At 54.8% G+C, this 18,313-nt stretch overlaps 2 protein-coding genes and 1 long non-coding RNA gene across 4 annotated transcripts; 2 read left to right on the top strand and 1 right to left on the bottom strand.

The window, feature by feature from the left end:
• Positions 1–835: 835 nt before the first annotated feature.
• MRPL38 (mitochondrial ribosomal protein L38) lies at positions 836–6,846 on the top strand. Its single transcript, XM_082705254.1, has 9 exons — positions 836–984; positions 1,092–1,271; positions 3,638–3,772; positions 3,854–4,062; positions 4,574–4,646; positions 4,777–4,822; positions 5,754–5,912; positions 6,153–6,289; positions 6,488–6,846. Exons 1-9 carry the CDS (start codon positions 918–920, stop codon positions 6,622–6,624), a joined length of 1,143 nt encoding a protein of 380 aa, XP_082561380.1. The 5' UTR covers positions 836–917; the 3' UTR covers positions 6,625–6,846.
• A 1,083-nt stretch (positions 6,847–7,929) lies between these two features.
• LOC309850825 lies at positions 7,930–8,835 on the bottom strand. Its single transcript, XR_014304452.1, has 2 exons — positions 8,700–8,835; positions 7,930–8,309 (listed from the first exon to the last, which is right to left on the bottom strand). It is a non-coding gene; the product is annotated as an uncharacterized lncRNA (long non-coding RNA).
• Positions 8,306–13,585, top strand: TRIM65 (tripartite motif containing 65). 2 transcript variants are annotated; one of them, XM_082705240.1, is made up of 6 exons: positions 8,306–9,075; positions 10,339–10,434; positions 10,686–10,919; positions 11,003–11,177; positions 11,279–11,344; positions 11,801–13,585. In XM_082705240.1, exons 1-6 carry the CDS (start codon positions 8,668–8,670, stop codon positions 12,373–12,375), a joined length of 1,554 nt encoding a protein of 517 aa, XP_082561366.1. In that variant the 5' UTR covers positions 8,306–8,667; the 3' UTR covers positions 12,376–13,585. The 2 variants fall into 2 exon arrangements, with proteins under 2 accessions (XP_082561366.1, XP_082561367.1); XM_082705241.1 differs by having other exon boundaries at positions 8,603–9,075; positions 11,279–11,420.
• The last annotated feature ends 4,728 nt before the right edge of the window (positions 13,586–18,313 follow it).

The following is an 18,313-nucleotide window of genomic DNA, read 5'->3' as shown; positions in this document are numbered from 1 at the left end:
GCTTGCAGGGGAGACGGAGGACAGCACTCCTGGGGGTGGCAGTCAGGCGTCATGAAAACGTGACCCCACAGGACCTGATGTCTAGCATGGAGGGTCAGGAAGGAAGAGGTGTGGAGGAGGACCCCCAGATTTCTGGCTTGGACCACTGGGTGGTGTCACTGGATGAGACAGCTAAGTAGAGACGGGTCACCGCCCTTTGTTGTAATGATACTTAGTGCCTCTGACTGCTCCGTGTCCCTGCCCCTGGCATTAAGGTGTGGAAGGTAGCTTACTTCTCTTTCCATCAATTTTTACCCCAGCCCACAGACTAGAGGGCTACACAGCTGTGTATCTGCTGCTCCTTCTCCCTTCAAAGTTATAAACTGCACGAGGTCATAACATGCTTAACCCATTTTGCTGTAGACATAAGTACAGGTGTTAAGTGACAATGAGAAAAGACACGGGGTGGGGGGGTAGGGGCCCTCCTTCCACTTCACGAGCCATCCGTGCTCGTTATTTGCTTCCACTGATGCATGTGGAAATCCGTGCTCAACTTTCAAACAGTTCAGTTCCAAGCGAGCCCGTCCTTGGAGCGTCCTAGGATACAAGACGCCGGGGTTCGAGGACCGGCGCGCCGCTTGCCTCGGTGTTGGGAGGCTCTCGGTGCCCTCTGCAGAGGGGCAGGCTGCAGCGCACGCCTCCTCACTGCCCGAAGCTCCGCCCCGCCGGCCACCGGGCACTTCCGGAGCTCGACGCCGTCGCCGGGTTATGGGAAATACCTCGACCCTTTCGGGAAGGAGGAATCGGAGCCCCGGCGGGGGCGGGGCTCGTAGGACGCCAGCCCGGGGGCGGGGCCGGGCGGGGCGCTCAGGCGCTGCTCCGGCCACCTCTGCGGGGTCCTAGGCGGCGGCGGCGGCGGCGGGCCGTCTTGGGGGAAGATGGCGGCGCCCTGGTGGCGAGCCGCGCTGTTTGGAAGTCAGAGGTGGCGGGGCTTCAGCACCTCGGGTGAGGGGTCTGAGGTGGGGGGGCTCGTGGAGGTCCCCGTGTACCCCGAGCCCCGGGGCTCGAGCCAGCGTCCGCGCCTAGCCTCACGTCCCGCTGTCTGCCCGCAGCCGCCCTGAGCCGCCGGACCGCCCCTTTAGGGCCGATGCCCAACGAGGACATCGACGTGAGCAACCTGGAGCGGCTGGAGAAATACCGCAGCTTCGACCGCTACCGGCGCCGGGCGGAGCAGGAGGCGAGGAACCCGCACTGGTGGCGGACCTACCGGGAATACTTCGGGGAGGAGTCAGGTGCGGGGCGACCGGAGCAGGCGCTGTGAGCGCCGGCCTCGCGTCTCGGGGGGCTGGGGAGCCGCCGGCGTCCTCCCCGAGCACCGGCGGAGGGGGTCTGTCAGCGCCCACGTGCGCAGCTTGGGCGGTTTAGTCCCAGCAGGATTTTTCACACTTTTGGGTTCCTTTATTTGGAAGATCCCCTTACCCCGCTGTTAAGAGTTCAACCTTATTATACTTCTAAAATCCTTCCCAGATTTCTTCCCCGCCCCAAATTCCGTGTTAGAACGTTCTTCTGTGGTCCTAAAATACTGTGTGTAGCCCTGGCCACACTCTATCCTGACTTTCTTTTCACTGGTCCTCTCCCCATATTGGGATCCCTGAAGACAGGGATCTTGCCTGACGTGACCACTGTTTGGTCCTTGCGCCCGCATAGTGCTGGGCACATCGGTGTGCAGTTCTTTCCTGAATGAAATTGAAAGCTCTGGGCAAAATGACTCGGGGATCCTGCCCTTGAGCAACGTACTTCCTGAGTACATCCCTTTGGAAGGCATTTAGGGAGGCAGTTTTATGATGGTCGAGGATGCACGGATAGAATCCACAGAGCCTGATTTAAACCCAGATCAGCTTCGTAGGAGTCGATGCTGGCAGGCCAGGTCCAGGGACCTAGAGAAGGATCCCTGATGCACAACCGATGAGAATCAAATTCCAGGCAGCAGAAGGTGCAAGCAGAGTTTCTGGAAGGTATAGAAAGAGTGCAGGTACAGACAGTGTCCGGGAGATTCAGAAAGGAGAGGAGGGAGTCTCTTCTTTGCTTGGGGCCTGGGGGTTTTATTGAGGATGGCGGTCTGGTGCATATGTCCTCTCAGGCATCCAGGAACCAGTTAGAACGAAGATAAGGGCCCAGGAGTTATTCCTTGGAGTCCGGGAATCTTGGCATTGAGACGTGTAGAGCTGGTTGTCTGGAACACGCATGCTGTGGCTTCATGGGGTCATTCTTACCTGCTTCTTCTTTAGATGTTAGCTATTCTAAAGACATCATTAATTCCTCATTCCTTACAAAAGACATCCATAAAGTGGGGGTGTGGGTCCTAGCAAAAAGAGAAGCAGGAAGGGGTGAGTGGCTGGCTCAGTTGGTAGAACACATACCTCTTGATTTCGGGGTTGTGAGTTCAAGCCCCATGTTGGCATAGAGTCTACTTTAAAAAAAAGAAAAAGCAGAAAAAGGAGCAAAAAGCGTATTTTTGTGGAGTCCTTCATTTTCCCTATCTCAGAGTGACTTGCCTGAGCTTCAGTTTCCTCGGCGTAAAATAAAATAACCGTCACAAATTTGTCATATTAAAGGTCGCAGTTGGGGCGCCTGGGTGGCTTAGTCGTTAGAGTCTGCCTTTGGCTCAGGTCACAATCCCGGAGTCCTGGGATCGAGCCCCGCATGGGGCTCCCTGCTTGGAGGAAGCCTGCTCCTCCCTCTCCCACTCCCCTTGCTTGTGTTTGCTCTCTCTCTCTTTCTGTAAATAAATAAAACCTTTAAAAAAAAAAAAAACTGTCCATTGGATTTTTTTTAGACAAATCCATCTTTAATCAGGGTTCAGTGCATCTTATTGTTGCTGTCTAATGTAAACAGAAAAAGTATTGGATCGAAAGTCATCTTGGGCCTTTGTACTCAATGTGTGTTCTGAGACTAGCAGCACAGACTTTACCTAGGAGCTTGTTAGGAATGCAAAGTCAGGCCCTACACTGACCCGTTGATTGAGAATCTGAATTTTAACAAATTTCCCAAGTGACTTGTATGGTGAGTCCGTTAAAGTATGAGAAATGCTTCTTTAAGTCTTTTTTTTTTTTTTTAAGATTTTATATCTTTATTTGACAGAGAGAGAAATCATAAGTAGGCAGAGAGGCAGACCAAGAGAGGGGGGAAGCAGGCTCCCTGCTGAGCAGAGAGCCCGATACGGGGCTCGATCCCAGGACCCTGAGATCATGACCTGAGCCGAAGGCAGAGGCTTAAGCCACCCAGGCGCGCCTGCTGCTTTTAAGTCTTTATACCTTCAGCTGATTCTGCCAGGGACTCAGATGGATGCCCGTGGCCAGGTGTAAACAGGCTTAAAGGTCATCCCCACCATAATTGAGATGATCATCTACCTGTATAATCCATGACCTAGACAGTGTGACCTGGTTTAGGGATCAGAAAATGCAGTCTCAAGTCTAATCCAGTTGGCTTAGCAGGTGGACCCTACTCGGGTCTGTGAAACCGACTGCACAGTATGATTTAGTCTTGTGAATAAAGGGTAGCTTACCAGCAGAACTTGGGCCAGTGAAATGGACTAGGTAGGACTGGAAGCTTCACGGAGACTTGATCCCACTTTCTCCATCATATCTTCCCTCCCCAGATCCCAAAGACAAGATTGACATTGGGCTGCCCCCACCCAAGGTCTGCCGGACCCAACAGCTGCTGGAGCGGAAACAGGTCCTCCGAGAGCTGCGAGCGAACTCAGAGGAGGAGCGAGCCGCCCGCCTCCGCACAGGTTAGCCCTCCCAGGGAGGGGCCCCACCGTGTCAGTGTCACTGCCCCCACCGGGCATCCTAACCAGCATCATCCCTTATAGCACGCATCCCGCTGGACGCTGTGCGGGCCGAGTGGGAGAAGACCTGTGGCCCCTACCACAAGCAGCGTCTGGCTGAGTACTGTGGCCTCTATCGAGACCTGTTCCACGGTGCCACCTTTGTGCCCCGAGTCCCCCTGCATGTGGCCTATGCCGTGGGTGAGGACGACTTGATGCCTGTGTACCTCGGCAATGAGGTCACGCCCACGGAGGTAACTGCTCGCTCGTCCCCCTTTCCCACACTGTGTGTGCAGACACGTCTCACCACGGGACCCCAGACAGCTCCTTTTTGAAAGCACTTCCAGAGGTGGTTTTACGGTGGTTAAGGGTATAAGCATGGTACCTGTGTAGGCCGGTTTGGGGTTCTGTTCTCCGTCTCCCCCTTTTGGTTTCCTGGTAAACAGCAGCACGGTGATTACGAAGGAAGGAATATAAGATGAAAAGAAGCGCCATCTTGACGTGCTCCTGCCATTAGCCCCTGCGCATTGATGTGCCGACCACCCTGTGGTTCAGAGGGAGTGCTGGCCAGGCAACTGTGCGGGTTCCTTCTACGCGCTTCTCGTTGCTGACCTGCCCCCTCAAAGGACCGTCAGGGGCGTTTGGTTCAGGGTGGGCTCTCCCTTCTCCAAAGCTCCCTCAGATTCCTGCCCTCCAGAAGGTCAGTTTACAGCAGCTGGTCTGTCCCTGGTGGGGGTGACACTGTCCCTGTTTTCTCCCCATCAGGCTGCCCAGGCCCCGGAGGTGACCTATGAGGCAGACAAGGGCTCCATGTGGACACTGCTGCTCACCAACTTGGGTAGGCGTCTGGGGCTCGCCAGGCCGCTGCCTCCCTCACCTCCCAGGAGCCAGGGCTCTGGGGACCTGGGGGTGGGGCCAGGGCCAAGGGCCGCAGGGCCCCGCAGTGAGTGGGGTCTCTTTGTGTGCAGACGGACACCTGTTGGAGCCAGATGCCGAATACGTCCACTGGCTGGTGTGAGTACCTGGGTGGGGGGAAGGGGTCAGAGACGTGTGAGGAGGCGCTGGCGTGCTGGAAAGAGCTGCACCTGAACGTCAGTCTGGGCTCCACCCGGGATTGGCGGTGGGATTTTCGATTAAACCTCCACCCTGTCCCCGCCACCCCCGAGGTGGCGGCCCACACTGCTGCTTCCGGATGCTGGCAAGAGCCCTGTAATCCACTGGCTGAAGACAGGTCCAGAAGAAAAAGCAGGCAATAGGCTGTTCTCACAGGCCTCTTGTCTCCCTGAACTCCTTTCCCCCTCTGGAAATCTAGGGCGATGCCACCCCATGCCTTAGCCACCCCGAGGGGCTCTGTGACAGTACGGCGAGAGGCCTCTGGCAGTTGTGGCCGCCCAAGCTGGGTTTCTTCTTATTTTTCAGTGGCCTTTGGCTCTGGCACCAGGGTGGTGGAGGTCAGGCGGCTGACCCCAGCTTTGGGACTTCTGGGTGATTGGGGCGTGACTGGGAGGCTGGTTTCTCTCATTTTTAGTCACTGCAGTTACCGGTCTGAGCAGAGGGACCCTCTGGGGAGTTCTGTGTGGGGCAGGTCCGTGGCCATCATGGTGTCGTGGTGGGCAGATGCTCCCTCACAAACCCCGGAGCCTTCAGGAAACCGAGATGCAGCCCGAGCTGGTGTGGCTCTCCAGCCGGCCCCATTGGCTCGCTGCGGCCTCGTAAATGGTCTGCTAGACCTCACTCTCTCCCTGACCGTCTCTAGGAATCCGTCCCCAGCCTCTGAGCCCCTCCTGTTTCCTTCACAAGTTTAGAATCTATCCAGGGGGTCCCAGAGCTGGGCTTCCTACTTGACTGTCGGATGAAGATCATTTAGGGTTTGTTCTCCCAGGAAGTGAAATCAGTATCTAGGGAATTATCCATGATAATTCATGGATACTTTTCCTCTCTCCAGAACCAATATCCCAGGCAACAGCATGGCTGAAGGACAGGAGACTTGTCCATACCTGCCCCCCTTCCCTGCCCGCGGCTCCGGCTTCCACCGCTTCGCCTTCCTGCTCTTCAAGCAGGATAAGCCAATTGACTTCTCTGGGGACACCCGGCCCTCACCCTGGTAATCTCCCCCTTGCCACCCCCCAAACACATTCTATCCCCTCTCGGGCCACCTTCCCAAGGAATGGTCTGTCCTGCTCGGTTCTCTGTCCCTTAACTTGGGCTTGAGGTGGGCAGCAGGTGGGTAGTCGTGCTAGGCAGATCCTAAGGGGCTTCTCAGGATTCCCTGTGGGGCTGCAGGAGGGGTGTGGGGCTCTGAGGCCCCATTCCCTGCTCTTAAATGCTCCCCATCTTCTTACAGCTACCAGCTTGCCCAGCGGACCTTCCATACCTTTGATTTCTACAAGAAGCACCAGGAAGCCATGACACCAGCTGGCCTGGCCTTTTTCCAGTGCCGCTGGGATGATTCGGTCACCCACATCTTCCACCAGCTTCTGGGTAAGGCCAGAGTGGGCTGGGGGGGGGGGCAGGGGCAGCTGGCCTGAGCTCACAGGCCTCTCCTGACCTGCCAGGGGGAAGTGCCACTGGCAGGCACGCCCCTTCTTGGGTGGGCAGGCTGGGCAGTCGCAGGCTAACAGACGAGGGAAAGGGGCTCAGTCCAGCGTCAGTCCACACCCGTACCCCCTCTTCCTACAGACATGCGGGAGCCTGTGTTTGAGTTCGTGCGGCCACCCCCTTACCACCCCAAGCAGAAGCGCTTCCCCCACCGGCAGCCCCTGCGCTACCTGGACCGGTACAGGGACAGTCACGAACCCACCTACGGCATCTACTAAGTGGCCAGAGTGCCACCCACCTCAGAAAGCAGACCAGGCCTCGGGATCCGCCAGCAGGGACAATAAAGACACAGCTCCACTGGGCGGGGCTGTGGGCTTCTAGGCCCTGCCTGAGGCAGCCCCTTTGTGGCTCTCCCAGCAGGGCCAGGGTTTGGGAATGAAAAGAACTGTTGGGAGTGGTGGCAGGGGTAGGACATGTGAATAAAGAGGATTTTTGCTGTAGCTAGTCTGGATCTGTGTTCTGGGAGCGCTCCAACCCCACGATGGCTCTGTAATCCTCCGTGGATGGAAAGAGAACTGGCTCCTACCTCAGGAGGTGAGCCCCTCAACTCTGCCTCTGAAGGGTGTCGGGCCCTGAGATCAGGGGGCTGGAGATGGGTCCAGAAGAAAGGCAGTGGGGCTTGGCTGCTCCCACAGAGCTCTTGAAAGAGCTTTGCCAGCCCTGAGCGTTGGCTTCTGGCTGGATATTCACAGCATGGCTAGTGGCAGGCTCCCGGGGCAGGCTGGGGTGCTCTGGGCAGCAGGTGTGAGACCTCTGGGCACACCCAGAAGCCCCTGTACCCTTCTGTGTGGTTAGTGTGTTTTTTCTCCTCTCTCTAAGTAGCCAGTCAAGAGGAGACCTACCTTCCCCGTATTACAACACAGAAGCTGGAGTGCTGCATTGCACGAGAGGGAACCCTGCCTCAAAATTAGGCCAGGTTGGTTAGCAAAAACAGGAATTAATCCTCCTTCAACTCCCTGTGGCCCAGCACACTGCCCCAGGGCAGGTGGGTTAGACCCAGAACCCCTCTCCTCTGCTAATCCTCTATAAAGAGTGAGGCTCCAGGGGTGTCTGGGCGGCTCAGGTAATAATCTTGGGGTCCTGGAATCAAGCCCTGCATTGGGCTCCCTGTTGAGCAGGGGTTCTGCTTCTCCCTCTCCCTCTGGTCACCCCCACCCCTTGTGTGCTCGCTCTCTGCTCTCTTTCCTTCAAATAAACTCTTTAAATTAAAAAAAGAGGGGCGCCTGGGTGGCTCAGTGGGTTAAAGCCTCTGCCTTCCGCTCAGGTCATGATCCCAGGATCCTGCTCTGCTCAGCAGGGAGCCTGCTTCCTCCTCTCTCTCTGCCTGCCTCTCTGCCTACTTGTGATCTCTCTCTGTCAAGTAAATAAATAAAATCTTTAAATAAATAAATAAAAGCTCCCAGAACTCCCCACCTGCGAACAATGAACTCCCCAGCAGGGGGCCCACACGGAGAGTGGATTCCAAGAGCAATTGAACTGTGGGGGGGGGGGGTGAAGAAAAACACTCGATTGGTCTCTGAGTTGGTGACCAGAAATTTCCACCTCACTGTTTACTTTAAAAGCACCAAAGTTTGTCGCAGCTTAGAGAAAGGAGACACCCCAATCTGGCAGATGGCTGAAACAGCACAAGGAATAGGGCCGCAGAGCACTTTCTGGCAGGAGAGCCCGCCAAAGTGCCCAGCCCGTGCCCAGCGCTCTCACGGACCGGGCGACCTCGTGCGGTCTCCTTTCATCGCCAAAATGGCCGGGAAGTAGCTGCTGTGGTCCAGGTTTCCAGATGGGCCCAGAGGTGTTGCGTGGGGGACTTCAGCCAGGAAGAGGCTCCGAAGCCCAACGGGGTTCCCAAAGTTTCTGGTCCCTGGAGGCGGGGGCCGCTCCCCTACACAGGAGCTGCTTAGAGGGTCTGGGGGAAAGGGTGGAGCTCCCAGGATGGGACCACCGACAGGCGGACCCCAACTCCCACCCCGGGGCGGCGTGAGGCAGCAAGGGTGGCTCGGAGCCCGGACGAACGGAAGAAAGTGGGAGCCGCGAGGGCCCAGGTCGGTGGTAGGGGAGGCGAGAGCCGATCCCGCTCCAGCTAGACGCGCCCTCGCTTCCCCGGCAGGCTCGGGAGGACCCGCGTCCCGCGCGGGGCCCCGCGGGGCCCGCCCCTCGCCGCCCCGCCCACCCCTCGCAGCCCCGCCCGCCCGACCCTGGAGGCCCCGCCCCTAGCCCCGCCCGCTTTCGGCCCCCGCCTGCAGAGCTTCGCTGCGGCCTTCGCCATGGCCGCGCCGCGGCTGGAGGACGTGCTGACCTGCTCCATCTGCCTGGGGCTCTACGTGGAGCCGGTGACGCTGTCCTGCGGCCACAACTTCTGCGGGGCCTGCATCGGGGACTGGGGACGCGGCTGCGACAAGGCGTGCCCCGAGTGCCGGAAGCCCTTCCCCGACGGCGCCGAGCTGCGCCGCAATGTGGCGCTCAGCGCAGTGCTCGAGGCGATGCGCGCGGGGCCCGGCCCGGACTCGGCCTCCGCCTCTGGCTCCGCCCTGGGCGCGCGCTGTCCCCGGCACGGGCGGCCGCTCGACCTCTTCTGCCGCACCGAGGCTCGTTGCATATGCAGCGCGTGCACCGTGGACGAGTGTCTCCTCCACGAGCGGGCCCTACTGGACGATGAGCGTCGGGAGCGCGAGGTGACACGGGGGTCCCCTGCCCTGTCTCTCGGCGCCCAGGCTGGGGCGGGCAGCTTCAGCAGGAGGCGGCTTTGGGATGTTCGTGTGTGTTCCCGAATAATAGGGGAAAACAGGTGCTTGGAATAGAGATTTCGGAGTTGGTGACAGGCCCAGGGTTACGACCCCAGCACGGAGGGGCTGAAATGGAGTGAAGGAAAGAGCTCTGCAGGCGACTATTTTAGCGCGCTGGAGGGCGCCCCTGTGGCTTCAGAAGTCACAGAGAATGACGGTGAGATGTTACCGCTGAGGCTCTGGCCATGCAAGTGGGTAGCGCAGGCCAGCAGGTGACAGCGACAGGGAGGGAGGGAGTGGCAGATGGTACAAGCAAATGGCAGGTGCAGGCTGAAGGGGCACGCCCAAGGTGTGAGAGGACAGACGTGCATCCCTGGGGGACGGTCGGGTGGAACTAGGAGAGTGCCCCTCCCCACTTCCTGCCTGTGGCACATTGTACAGTGGGGGAGGCCATGGGCCTGGGCAGAGACAATGGGTCTGGCAAGATCTGACAGCTTCGGCCAGTTTAACAACTTCTCTGTCCTGTTTTCTCATCTGTGAAGTGGGGATCTTGATGGCCCTTGACTCATAAAGGAAGTGTGGCCTGGAGAAGCAGAAGCAAAAGACTCTTGACCAGGGGCTGGGAATGCTGCTTTGTCCTGCTCCCATAAGAGCACAACATTCTGACCCTCCAGGGCACCAGAGGAGTCACAAACAGGGGTGAACTCTTCCCCGTGCCCAGAGCTGGGGCTGAGGTCTGGCTGGCCAGGCATTTGGAAGAACCCGCCCTGTGCGTGTGCCACACTGCCCGCTGGTCATAGCTTCGGTGCTTGGACCTGTCCCCCCTTCCCTGCACGGCTGCGGAAGCCGGAAGTGTGGCTCCCTCTATTTAGTGACGGGGGTAGTGCGGGATGTTTACAGCCCAGAGACCTTGGGTGCTCTCTCCAGGTTGCTCAGCCTGCAAGAGAACTGGAGGCCAGGTTTAAAGCCCCAGGCCTCTGCTCTGCCTGTGTACCTCCCCGCTGCGGGTTGGGAATGGGCTCTGTCTGGGTCTCCCGGGGACTCTGACCCCGTTCACGCCTGTCTCAGACCGGGGCCGGTCCACTGGTCAGCCTTGCCTGGGGCAGCACGAGGAGGGGTTTCCCCATATCCCCTCCTGTTTCTTGATTGAGGGGAGGACTTCACAGCTATCCCCAGTCCCCTCTTGTCACTTGTTCCCTGGTGGGCACCCAGGCGCAGCTGAGAGCCACGCTGGAGGTCAGCCAGCAGCAGGTGACCCAGGCGGAGAGGCAGCTGGAGGAGCTGCAGCAGCAAAGCAGCCAGATCCAGGTACCGGGCCCACCTGCTCTACCCCACTGCGTGCTCAGGCTGTGTCCTGTGGGCAGCCCCCAGGCCCTCCCAGGACACTGGGTCGTAGGTGTGAGCTGCCTTGAAAATGCCTCTGGGCAGCAGGGAGGGAGGGACTAAGCAGGGTCGGGGGAAAGGTTCCAGGGGCCCTGGCTCCCCACATCCCCACCCCTCAGCCCAGAGGGCAGCCTTGGCCTGGGCCGCCCTAGGCCACCACTCCTTCGCCCACACAGAGCTCAGCCTGCACCCTGGCCTCCATGATCTCGGGCAAGTTCAGCCGCCTGCTGCAGGCCCTGGAGATGCGACGGGCCTTGGCACTGAAGGACATCAAGGTGGCTGAGACCCAGGCACTAGCACAGGCCCAGGAAGCAGAACAGCGACTGCGGGGCCACCGGGAGGCCCTGGTTTGTTATGACCGCAGGGTCCGGGACCTCCTGCAGCAGCTGGATGACCGCACCTTCCTCCAGGTAGCAGGCCTCAGGGCAGGTTGGGGAGACCAGCGTCCCTGCCCCCAGCGCACAGGCTCACTGCAACTGTCCCTGGGGCTCAGGAATCGCAGCTCCTGGCCCCCCCAGCGCCTCTTGGGCCTCTGACTCCTCTGAAGTGGGACGAAGATAAGCAGCTGGCCGGCCTGAAGGAGTCACTGAGCCAGCTGTGTGGCCTCCTCCTGGAGGAGGGGGACCGCCCCAGGGCACCTGCTGAGGCTGCTGATTCAGGCCCTGTGGGTAAGGCTGACCCCACGGCGGGTGGGCTGGGGGGCGGGTCAGAACTCTGCCCACCAGGACTCCCCCGGCCATTGCTGCCCTAACACTTCTTTGCTTCCTAGAGGGCCCAGGTCCCCTGGCACCAGTCCCAAGCCCAGTTTGTCCACTGAGGAGGAAACTCTGGCAGAGTAAGGAGACCGGCATGTGTGTGCATAGACGTGTGTGCATTGTGCGTTCATGTGTACACTGTGCATGTCTGGGAAGGTGCGTGTATACCTGGGGGGGGGCACATGCCGTGTCTGCCCCATGCCCTTCCCCCTCTGTGCACCTGTCCTAGGAGGACAGGCTCTTACACGTGGACCCAACAGAGCATGTAAGCAGATTCTGGCCCCGCAAACCTGGGCTTGGTTATGATTCTCCCACTAGTTACCGAGTTAGGTTACCTTGGGGAGACTCATTTTTTTTCATCGTTGAAACGAGGTGGCTGCCTGCTGTGGGGACATCGCCCCTGGCTGCACGCCTGACAGCCGTGTGGCTTTGCCCTGGCAGAGCTCCAGTTGCCATCTCTGCCTCTGGGGACAGTACAGTGAAGGCTCACAGGCGCCTGCCCGCTCACCTTCCACCCGTTCGTCTGTCCCTGACAGATTACCGCAATCTGACCTTCGACCCGGACAGCGCCAATCGCCACCTCTACGTATCTCGGCAGGACCAGCAGGTAAAGCACCGTCACAAGCCCCGGGACCTGGCTGGGCCAAGCAGCTTCGAGCTCTGGCAGGTGCGGTGCACCCAGAGCTTCCAGGACGGGCGACACTACTGGGAGGTGCGCACATCTAACCACTCGGTGACTCTGGGCGTCGCCTACCCAGACCTGACGCGGCGCAAGCAGGGGCCCCACACGGACAATATCGGGCGCGGGCCAAGCTCCTGGGGGCTCTGTGTTCAGGAGGACAGGGCGCAGGCCTGGCACAACGGGGAGGCCCAGCTCCTCCCAGAGGTGTCGGGGCGGCTCCTGGGCATGGACTTGGACCTGGCTTCTGGCTGCCTCACCTTCTACAGCCTGGAGCCCAGGGCCCAGCCCCTGCATACCTTCCATGCCATCTTCACCCAGCCCCTCTACCCTGTCTTCTGGCTCCTGGAGGGTAGGACTCTGACCCTGTGCCATCGGCCCGAGGCCAGGCTCCCTTCGGAGCTCCAGGAAGAGGCCTCGGAGCCCAGCTGAGGAAGGAACGGGATGGAGCTCTGGGCCAGGAACGGGCCACCATACCTTTGTGCGCAAAAGCTGCCCAGCCCCTAGCTTGGGGCCTGAGGCCACAGCGATAATGGGACGAGTTTTGGGCCAGAACATCAACTCAACTAGGCTGCGCCACTTGGGAAGAGAGGTTGGGAGGGCGCCCCCAACCAGAGGTCACTCTCCAGCATCACTGAAGGACACGGGGACAAGAAAGGGACTAAAACGAGAGGACGCTGCCCAAGCAGAGCCCACTTCTCCACGCTGCCGCGGCGGTCTGAGGCTGGCGCAGCGCCCGTGGGCTCCTGGTCCTGCAGCAGAGCATGCGCAGTCAGGCCTCCCCGCACAGTGTGGTGCACGGACGCACTCCGCGGCCCGCTGGCCTCCCGAGAAGGTGACGTAGATCAAAGGAGTGGGGCGGTGGGCGGGAGGTCGTGGGGGGCCACAAAGCATGGACAATTCCTGCAGAAAACCTAAAGAAAATGATTTTTTACTTCTTTCCTCTTTTATTTTTGTTTTTGTTAACATTTTGGTAGATCTTCGTTGCCTTTGTACATCCTTATGATTGCATTTTAAAAACAGTGTTTTTTGCATTTTTGTAATTTAGCATACCCATTTTTCATGGTATTAATATTTTCCCCTGAATGATTACCATATAAACAATCTTTCTAATGAATATCAGAATTTATTTCCCTAATACAGGTACCCTCCACTCTCCAAAAGTTCAAATTCTGCCGCTTGGCTTTCCTAAAAGACCTGCATTAGCATGGTTCCGGATTTCTTTTGGTTAGTGCGGACAGGTACCTTTGGAGGTCTTGTGTAAAGCAAGGTGGCAGAGGGGCAAACTTGGGCAAGCCAAGGATACTCTCTACTGTGTGCCCTGTCTGCCTATGAAAGCTCTCGTAAGGACACTCTACTTTTGGATTGCTCAGGGGACCCCATATCAGACATGTTGGCATTGTTTTATTTGGGGCTGTAAAAATTCCACCACAATGTGTATTTCTGAGCAGGAAGCTTTGCCCCTGTCCGTGGCTATGTAAGTAGGCTGAGTTCAGTGGAGTTACTCAACAGAAGCATAAGGGGCACCTGGGTGTCTTGGTTTCTGCTCGGGGCGTGATGTCAGGGTCTCCGTAAGACCCTTCCGCTCCCTCCCTCTACCCCTCCCCCCTTAAATAAATAAAATCTTCAAAAATAATAATAATGATGAGCACCTGAAGATTCTGTTTTGTATACATGTGGTCAAAATGAAGCAACCTTGAGGCAGGCAGGCCCTCCCCGCCCCCGCTCCGATCAGCCGTCTTAGCTGGGCACAGCCTTGGCCCCTGCCCCCATCACCCAGGGTGTGGGGACTAAGTACAGTGTTGTTGTATAGCGCTGGGCTGGCACTGGCTTTGTTTTTGTTTTTCCTACTTTGTTTTTGTTTTGTTTTTCCTACTTCGAGTAGAAAAGATTGTGTTTTTCCTACTCCAACGATGCTTTCCTGATGATACCAGGACGTATGTTTGTTAGTGTTTCTGGAAGTGGGCGCTGCGACCTAGAGCAGCTGTAATTCTGTTACTCAGAACACTTCACTTCTTGATCTGGGTGGTGGTTACAAGGATGTTGGCTTTACAGCTGTTGGTGCTATATGTGCATTTTTACATACTCATGAATAATTATTTTGCAAGAATTTTTTTAAAGGATAACACATGCAATCCCGTGGCCCCAGCTGTGGCCCCCAGCTGCACGCCCCATCCTGCAGGTGCCTCCCCAGCCTGTGGCTCTGTTCAAGAGCGGGGCCAGGCCTCTGGTCAGTACAGCCCGGGCAACAAGCTTCGAGGAGGACTCCGAAGTTGGGGACTCCCCAGACATGGGGAGGGGGCTCTCGCAGTGCACATCCTGACTGAGTGACAGTAGACAGTCACCTTGCTGCACAGCTTGGCCAACAGTTGCTGAGAGACCCAGCAGGGAGGGAAGCAGGATTGGGCTGGCCCAGTGGCCGGCATTGGTGGCTCTCGCCATGTACAGATTCTGACCATCACCACCCCCAACCCACCCCCCAGCCCAAAGCCCCAGCACGCATGTGCGACAGGCTGCTCCCACGCTCTGAAAGAGGGAGAGAAAGGAAGAGAGCCCCCTCTGCTTCTGTGGTGGGAAGGGTTTGGGGTCTTCATTCTATGATACTGTGTTTCATCAGGTCGTCAGTCCTTTCCATATTGTTCTGTAGGAATGTTCCTTATTGTGACTGTTGACCTTATTTATGAGATGAGATGCCGCTGGCCCTTTTGTAGACTGTGCTTTTCAAGTAGGCATGGGGCAGGCATTTGCAAATTATTGGAAAGCTGCTTCAAATGAAATGCCCTCAATCCACCCAGTTCTGACAGAAGTCTGTCTCCTCTCCAGGAAAAACACATTAGGAGGGGAAAAAAGAGCATGGATTTTGGGGTGTAACATTTGTGAGGGGGATTTGATTAGACTGTGGGTGTTTCCAAAATCTCTGCCCCTCTAGTATTGGGGCTTCTTTGAGGCCGAATCAGGAGGATGGGCACACAGGCACACCGAGACAGGGCAAGGGGACAGGAGAGATTTTAAAAGACATCTCAGGTGCCAGGGGAGTTGAGGGAGTTGGGTTGGAGGTTGCTGTTCCCCAGGCAGGAAGGGATGGGAGGGAACAGCATGGCGAATGTAGGAGATGTGGCTTCTAGTAACATGGGAGAGGAAGCTAGAAGACTATGGAGCCACTCCGAGGACAAAGGATTTCCATTCTAGAATTCTATACCCAGCCAAACAGTGTCAGAGCTTGAACAAAGACCATTGTAGGCACTTTCACATCCATTCTCAGGAAGCCCCCAGAAGATGTGCTTTTCCAAAGGAAAGAAGTAAAGTCAATGAAGGGGAAGGAAGACCTGAGACCCAAGCAACAGGGAACTCAACACAGAAGAGAAGTGGTAAAGAACTGAAGTCTCCAGAAACTTGGGCATGAACATCCACCAGGATTTTCAAGGCTAACGAGCATGTGCTTTGCAGATGAGGCACTAAATGCAAAAAGTAATAGCTAAGATGTTGAAGCTGGCAGTCATGGGAGCAAGCATCTGGAGCAGCTGGGACACAGAACGGCCAGCTTTTGTTACAAGGCTCATAAAATTGTTTACTTTTTGGAGAAAGAACAGCAAATAAAACCTAACTTCAGCAGGAGGAGAGAATAAAGATTAGAGCAGAAATCAATGAAATAGAAACCAAAAGAACAGTAGAACAAATTGATGAAACTAGGAGTCAGTTCTTGGAAAAAAATAATAAGATCGATGACCCCCTGGCCAGACTTATCAAAAAGAAAAAAGACCCAAATAAATAAAATCATGAATGAAAGAGGAGAGATCACAACCAACACTGAAGAAAGACAATTATAAGAACATGTTATGAGCAACTCTAGGCCAGCAAATTAGGCAATCCGGAAGAAATGGATGCATTCCTAAAAACTGAGCTACCCAAACTGAAACAGGAAGAAATAGAAAACCTGAACAGACCCATAATCAGCCAGGAAACGGAAGCAGTTATCAAAATCTCCCAACAAACAAGAGACAGACAGCTTCCCAGGGGAATTCTACCCAACATTTAAAGAAGAAGTAATACCTTTTCTTCCGAAGTTGTCCCAGAAAAAAAAAGAAATGGAAGGAAAACTTCCAGACTCCTTCTATGAGGACAGCATTATCTTGATCCCAGAACCAGACAAAACCAGACCTCAATCCAAACCCCACCAGAAAGAATTACAAACCAATATTCTTGATGAACACGGATACAAAAATTCTCACCAAGAAACTAGCCAGTACGGGGCGCCTGAGTGGCTCAGTGGGTTAAAGCCTCTACCTTCGCCTCAGGTCATGATCTCAGGGTCCTGGGATCGAGCCCCGCATCGGGCTCTCTGCTCAGCAGGGAGCCTGCTTCCTCCTCTCTCTCTCTGCCTGCCTCTCTGCCTGCTTGTGATCTCTGTCAAATAAATAAATAAAATCTTTTAAAAAAGAAAGAAAGAAAGAAAGAAAGAAAGAAAGAAAGAAAGAAAGAAAGAAAGAAAGAAAGAAAGAAAGAAACTAGCCAGTAGGATCCAACAGTATATTAAAAAGAGTATTCACCACAACCAAGAGGGATTTATTCCTGGGCTGCAAGGGTGGTTCAACATCCACAAATCAATCATTGTGATACACGACGTTAATAAATGAAAGGACAAGATCTGTATGATCCTCTCAAGAGATGCAGGAAAAGAAAAATCTGACAAAGTACAGGATACTTTCCTGATTAAAACTCTTCACAGTGTAGCGATAGAGAGAACATACCTCAATATCATAAAAGCCATATACAAAAGCCCACAGCGAAATTTTCAGTGAGAAAAAACAGAGGTTTTCCCCTAAGGGCAGGAACAGGACAGGGGTGTCCGCTCTCACCACTGTTGTCCAACATTGTACTAGAAGACCTAGCCTTAGCAGTTAACAAAAAGGAATAAAAGACACCCAAATCAGCAAAGAAGTCAAACTCTCTCTACAGATGACATGATACTCTATGTGAAAAACCCAAAAGACTCCACCCCAAAATTGCTAGAACTCATACAGGAATTCAGCAACATGGCAGGAGATAAAGTCAAGGCACAGAAATGCTATATTTCTATATACTAACCATGAGACAGAAGAAAGAAATTAAGGAGTCGATCCCAATTACAATTGCACCAAAAACCATAAGATACCTTTCCCTAAGAGGGAAAAGATACGTACTCCGAAAGCTATTGAGCACTCATGAGAGAAACTGAGGAAGACACAAAAAAAATGGAAAAATGTTCCATGTTCATGGGTTGGAAGAACAAATATTGTTAAAATATTTTAACATATTTTAAGCATATTAAGCACATTAAAATATTTTAACATATTTTAAGCATTTTAAGCATAAAATGTTTATGCTTCCCAGAGCAATCTACACATTACTATCAAAAGACGACCAATATTTTTCACAGAGCTGGAACAAATAATCCTAAAATTTGTATGAAACCAGAAAAGACACTGAATAGCCACAGGAATGTAGAAAAAGAAAACCAAACGTGATGGCATCACAATTCCGGACTTCAAGGTCTATGACAAAGCTGTCATCATCAAGACAGCCTGGTACTGGCCCAAAAGCAGACACATAGATCAGGGGAACAGAATAGAGAATCCAGAAATGGACCCTCGACTCTATGGTCAACTAATCTTTGACAAAGCAGGAAAGAATGTCCAATGGAAAAAGACAGTCTCTTCAACAAATGGTGTTGGGAAATTGAACAGCCACATGCAGAAGAATGAAACTGGACCATTTTCTTATACCATACACAAAAATAGACTCAAAACGGTTGAAAGACCTAAATGTGAGACAGGAATCTATCAAAAAATCCTAGAGGAGAACACAGGCAGCAACCTCTGTGACCTCAGCCGTAGCAACTTCTTGCTGGACAAGTCTCCAAAGGTCAGGGAAACAAAGGCAAAATGAGCCATTGGGACTTCAAGATAAAAAGCTTTTGGGGCAGGGGCCCTGGGTGGCTCAGTAGGTTAAGCCTCTGCCTTCGACTCAGGTCGTGATCTCAGGGTCCTGGGATTGAGCCCCACATCGGGCTCTCTGCTCAGCAGGGAGCCTGCTTCCGTTTGACCCCGCCTGCCTCTATACCTCCTTGTGATCTCTGTCAAATAAATAAATAAAACCTTAAAAAAAAAAAAAAAAGCTCTTGGGGAACCTGGGTGGCTCAGTCATTAAGCGTCTGCCTTTTCTCAGGTCATGATCCCAGGGTCCTGGGATCAAGCCCCTCGTCAGAGAGTCTCCTTCCTTCCCTCTCTCTCTGCCTGCCTCTCTGCCTACTTGTGATCCCTGTCGGTCAAATAAATAAATAAAATCTTAAAAAAAAAAAAAAAAAGCTTTTGCACAACAAAGGAAACAGTCA

The sequence above is a fragment of the Mustela nivalis genome, assembly GCF_964662115.1.
Source record: "Mustela nivalis genome assembly, chromosome: 17".
Taxonomy (NCBI): Eukaryota; Metazoa; Chordata; class Mammalia; order Carnivora; family Mustelidae; genus Mustela; species Mustela nivalis.
The sequence above is the reverse complement of the archived record's forward strand: the minus strand, read 5'-3'. Positions and strand labels throughout refer to the sequence as shown.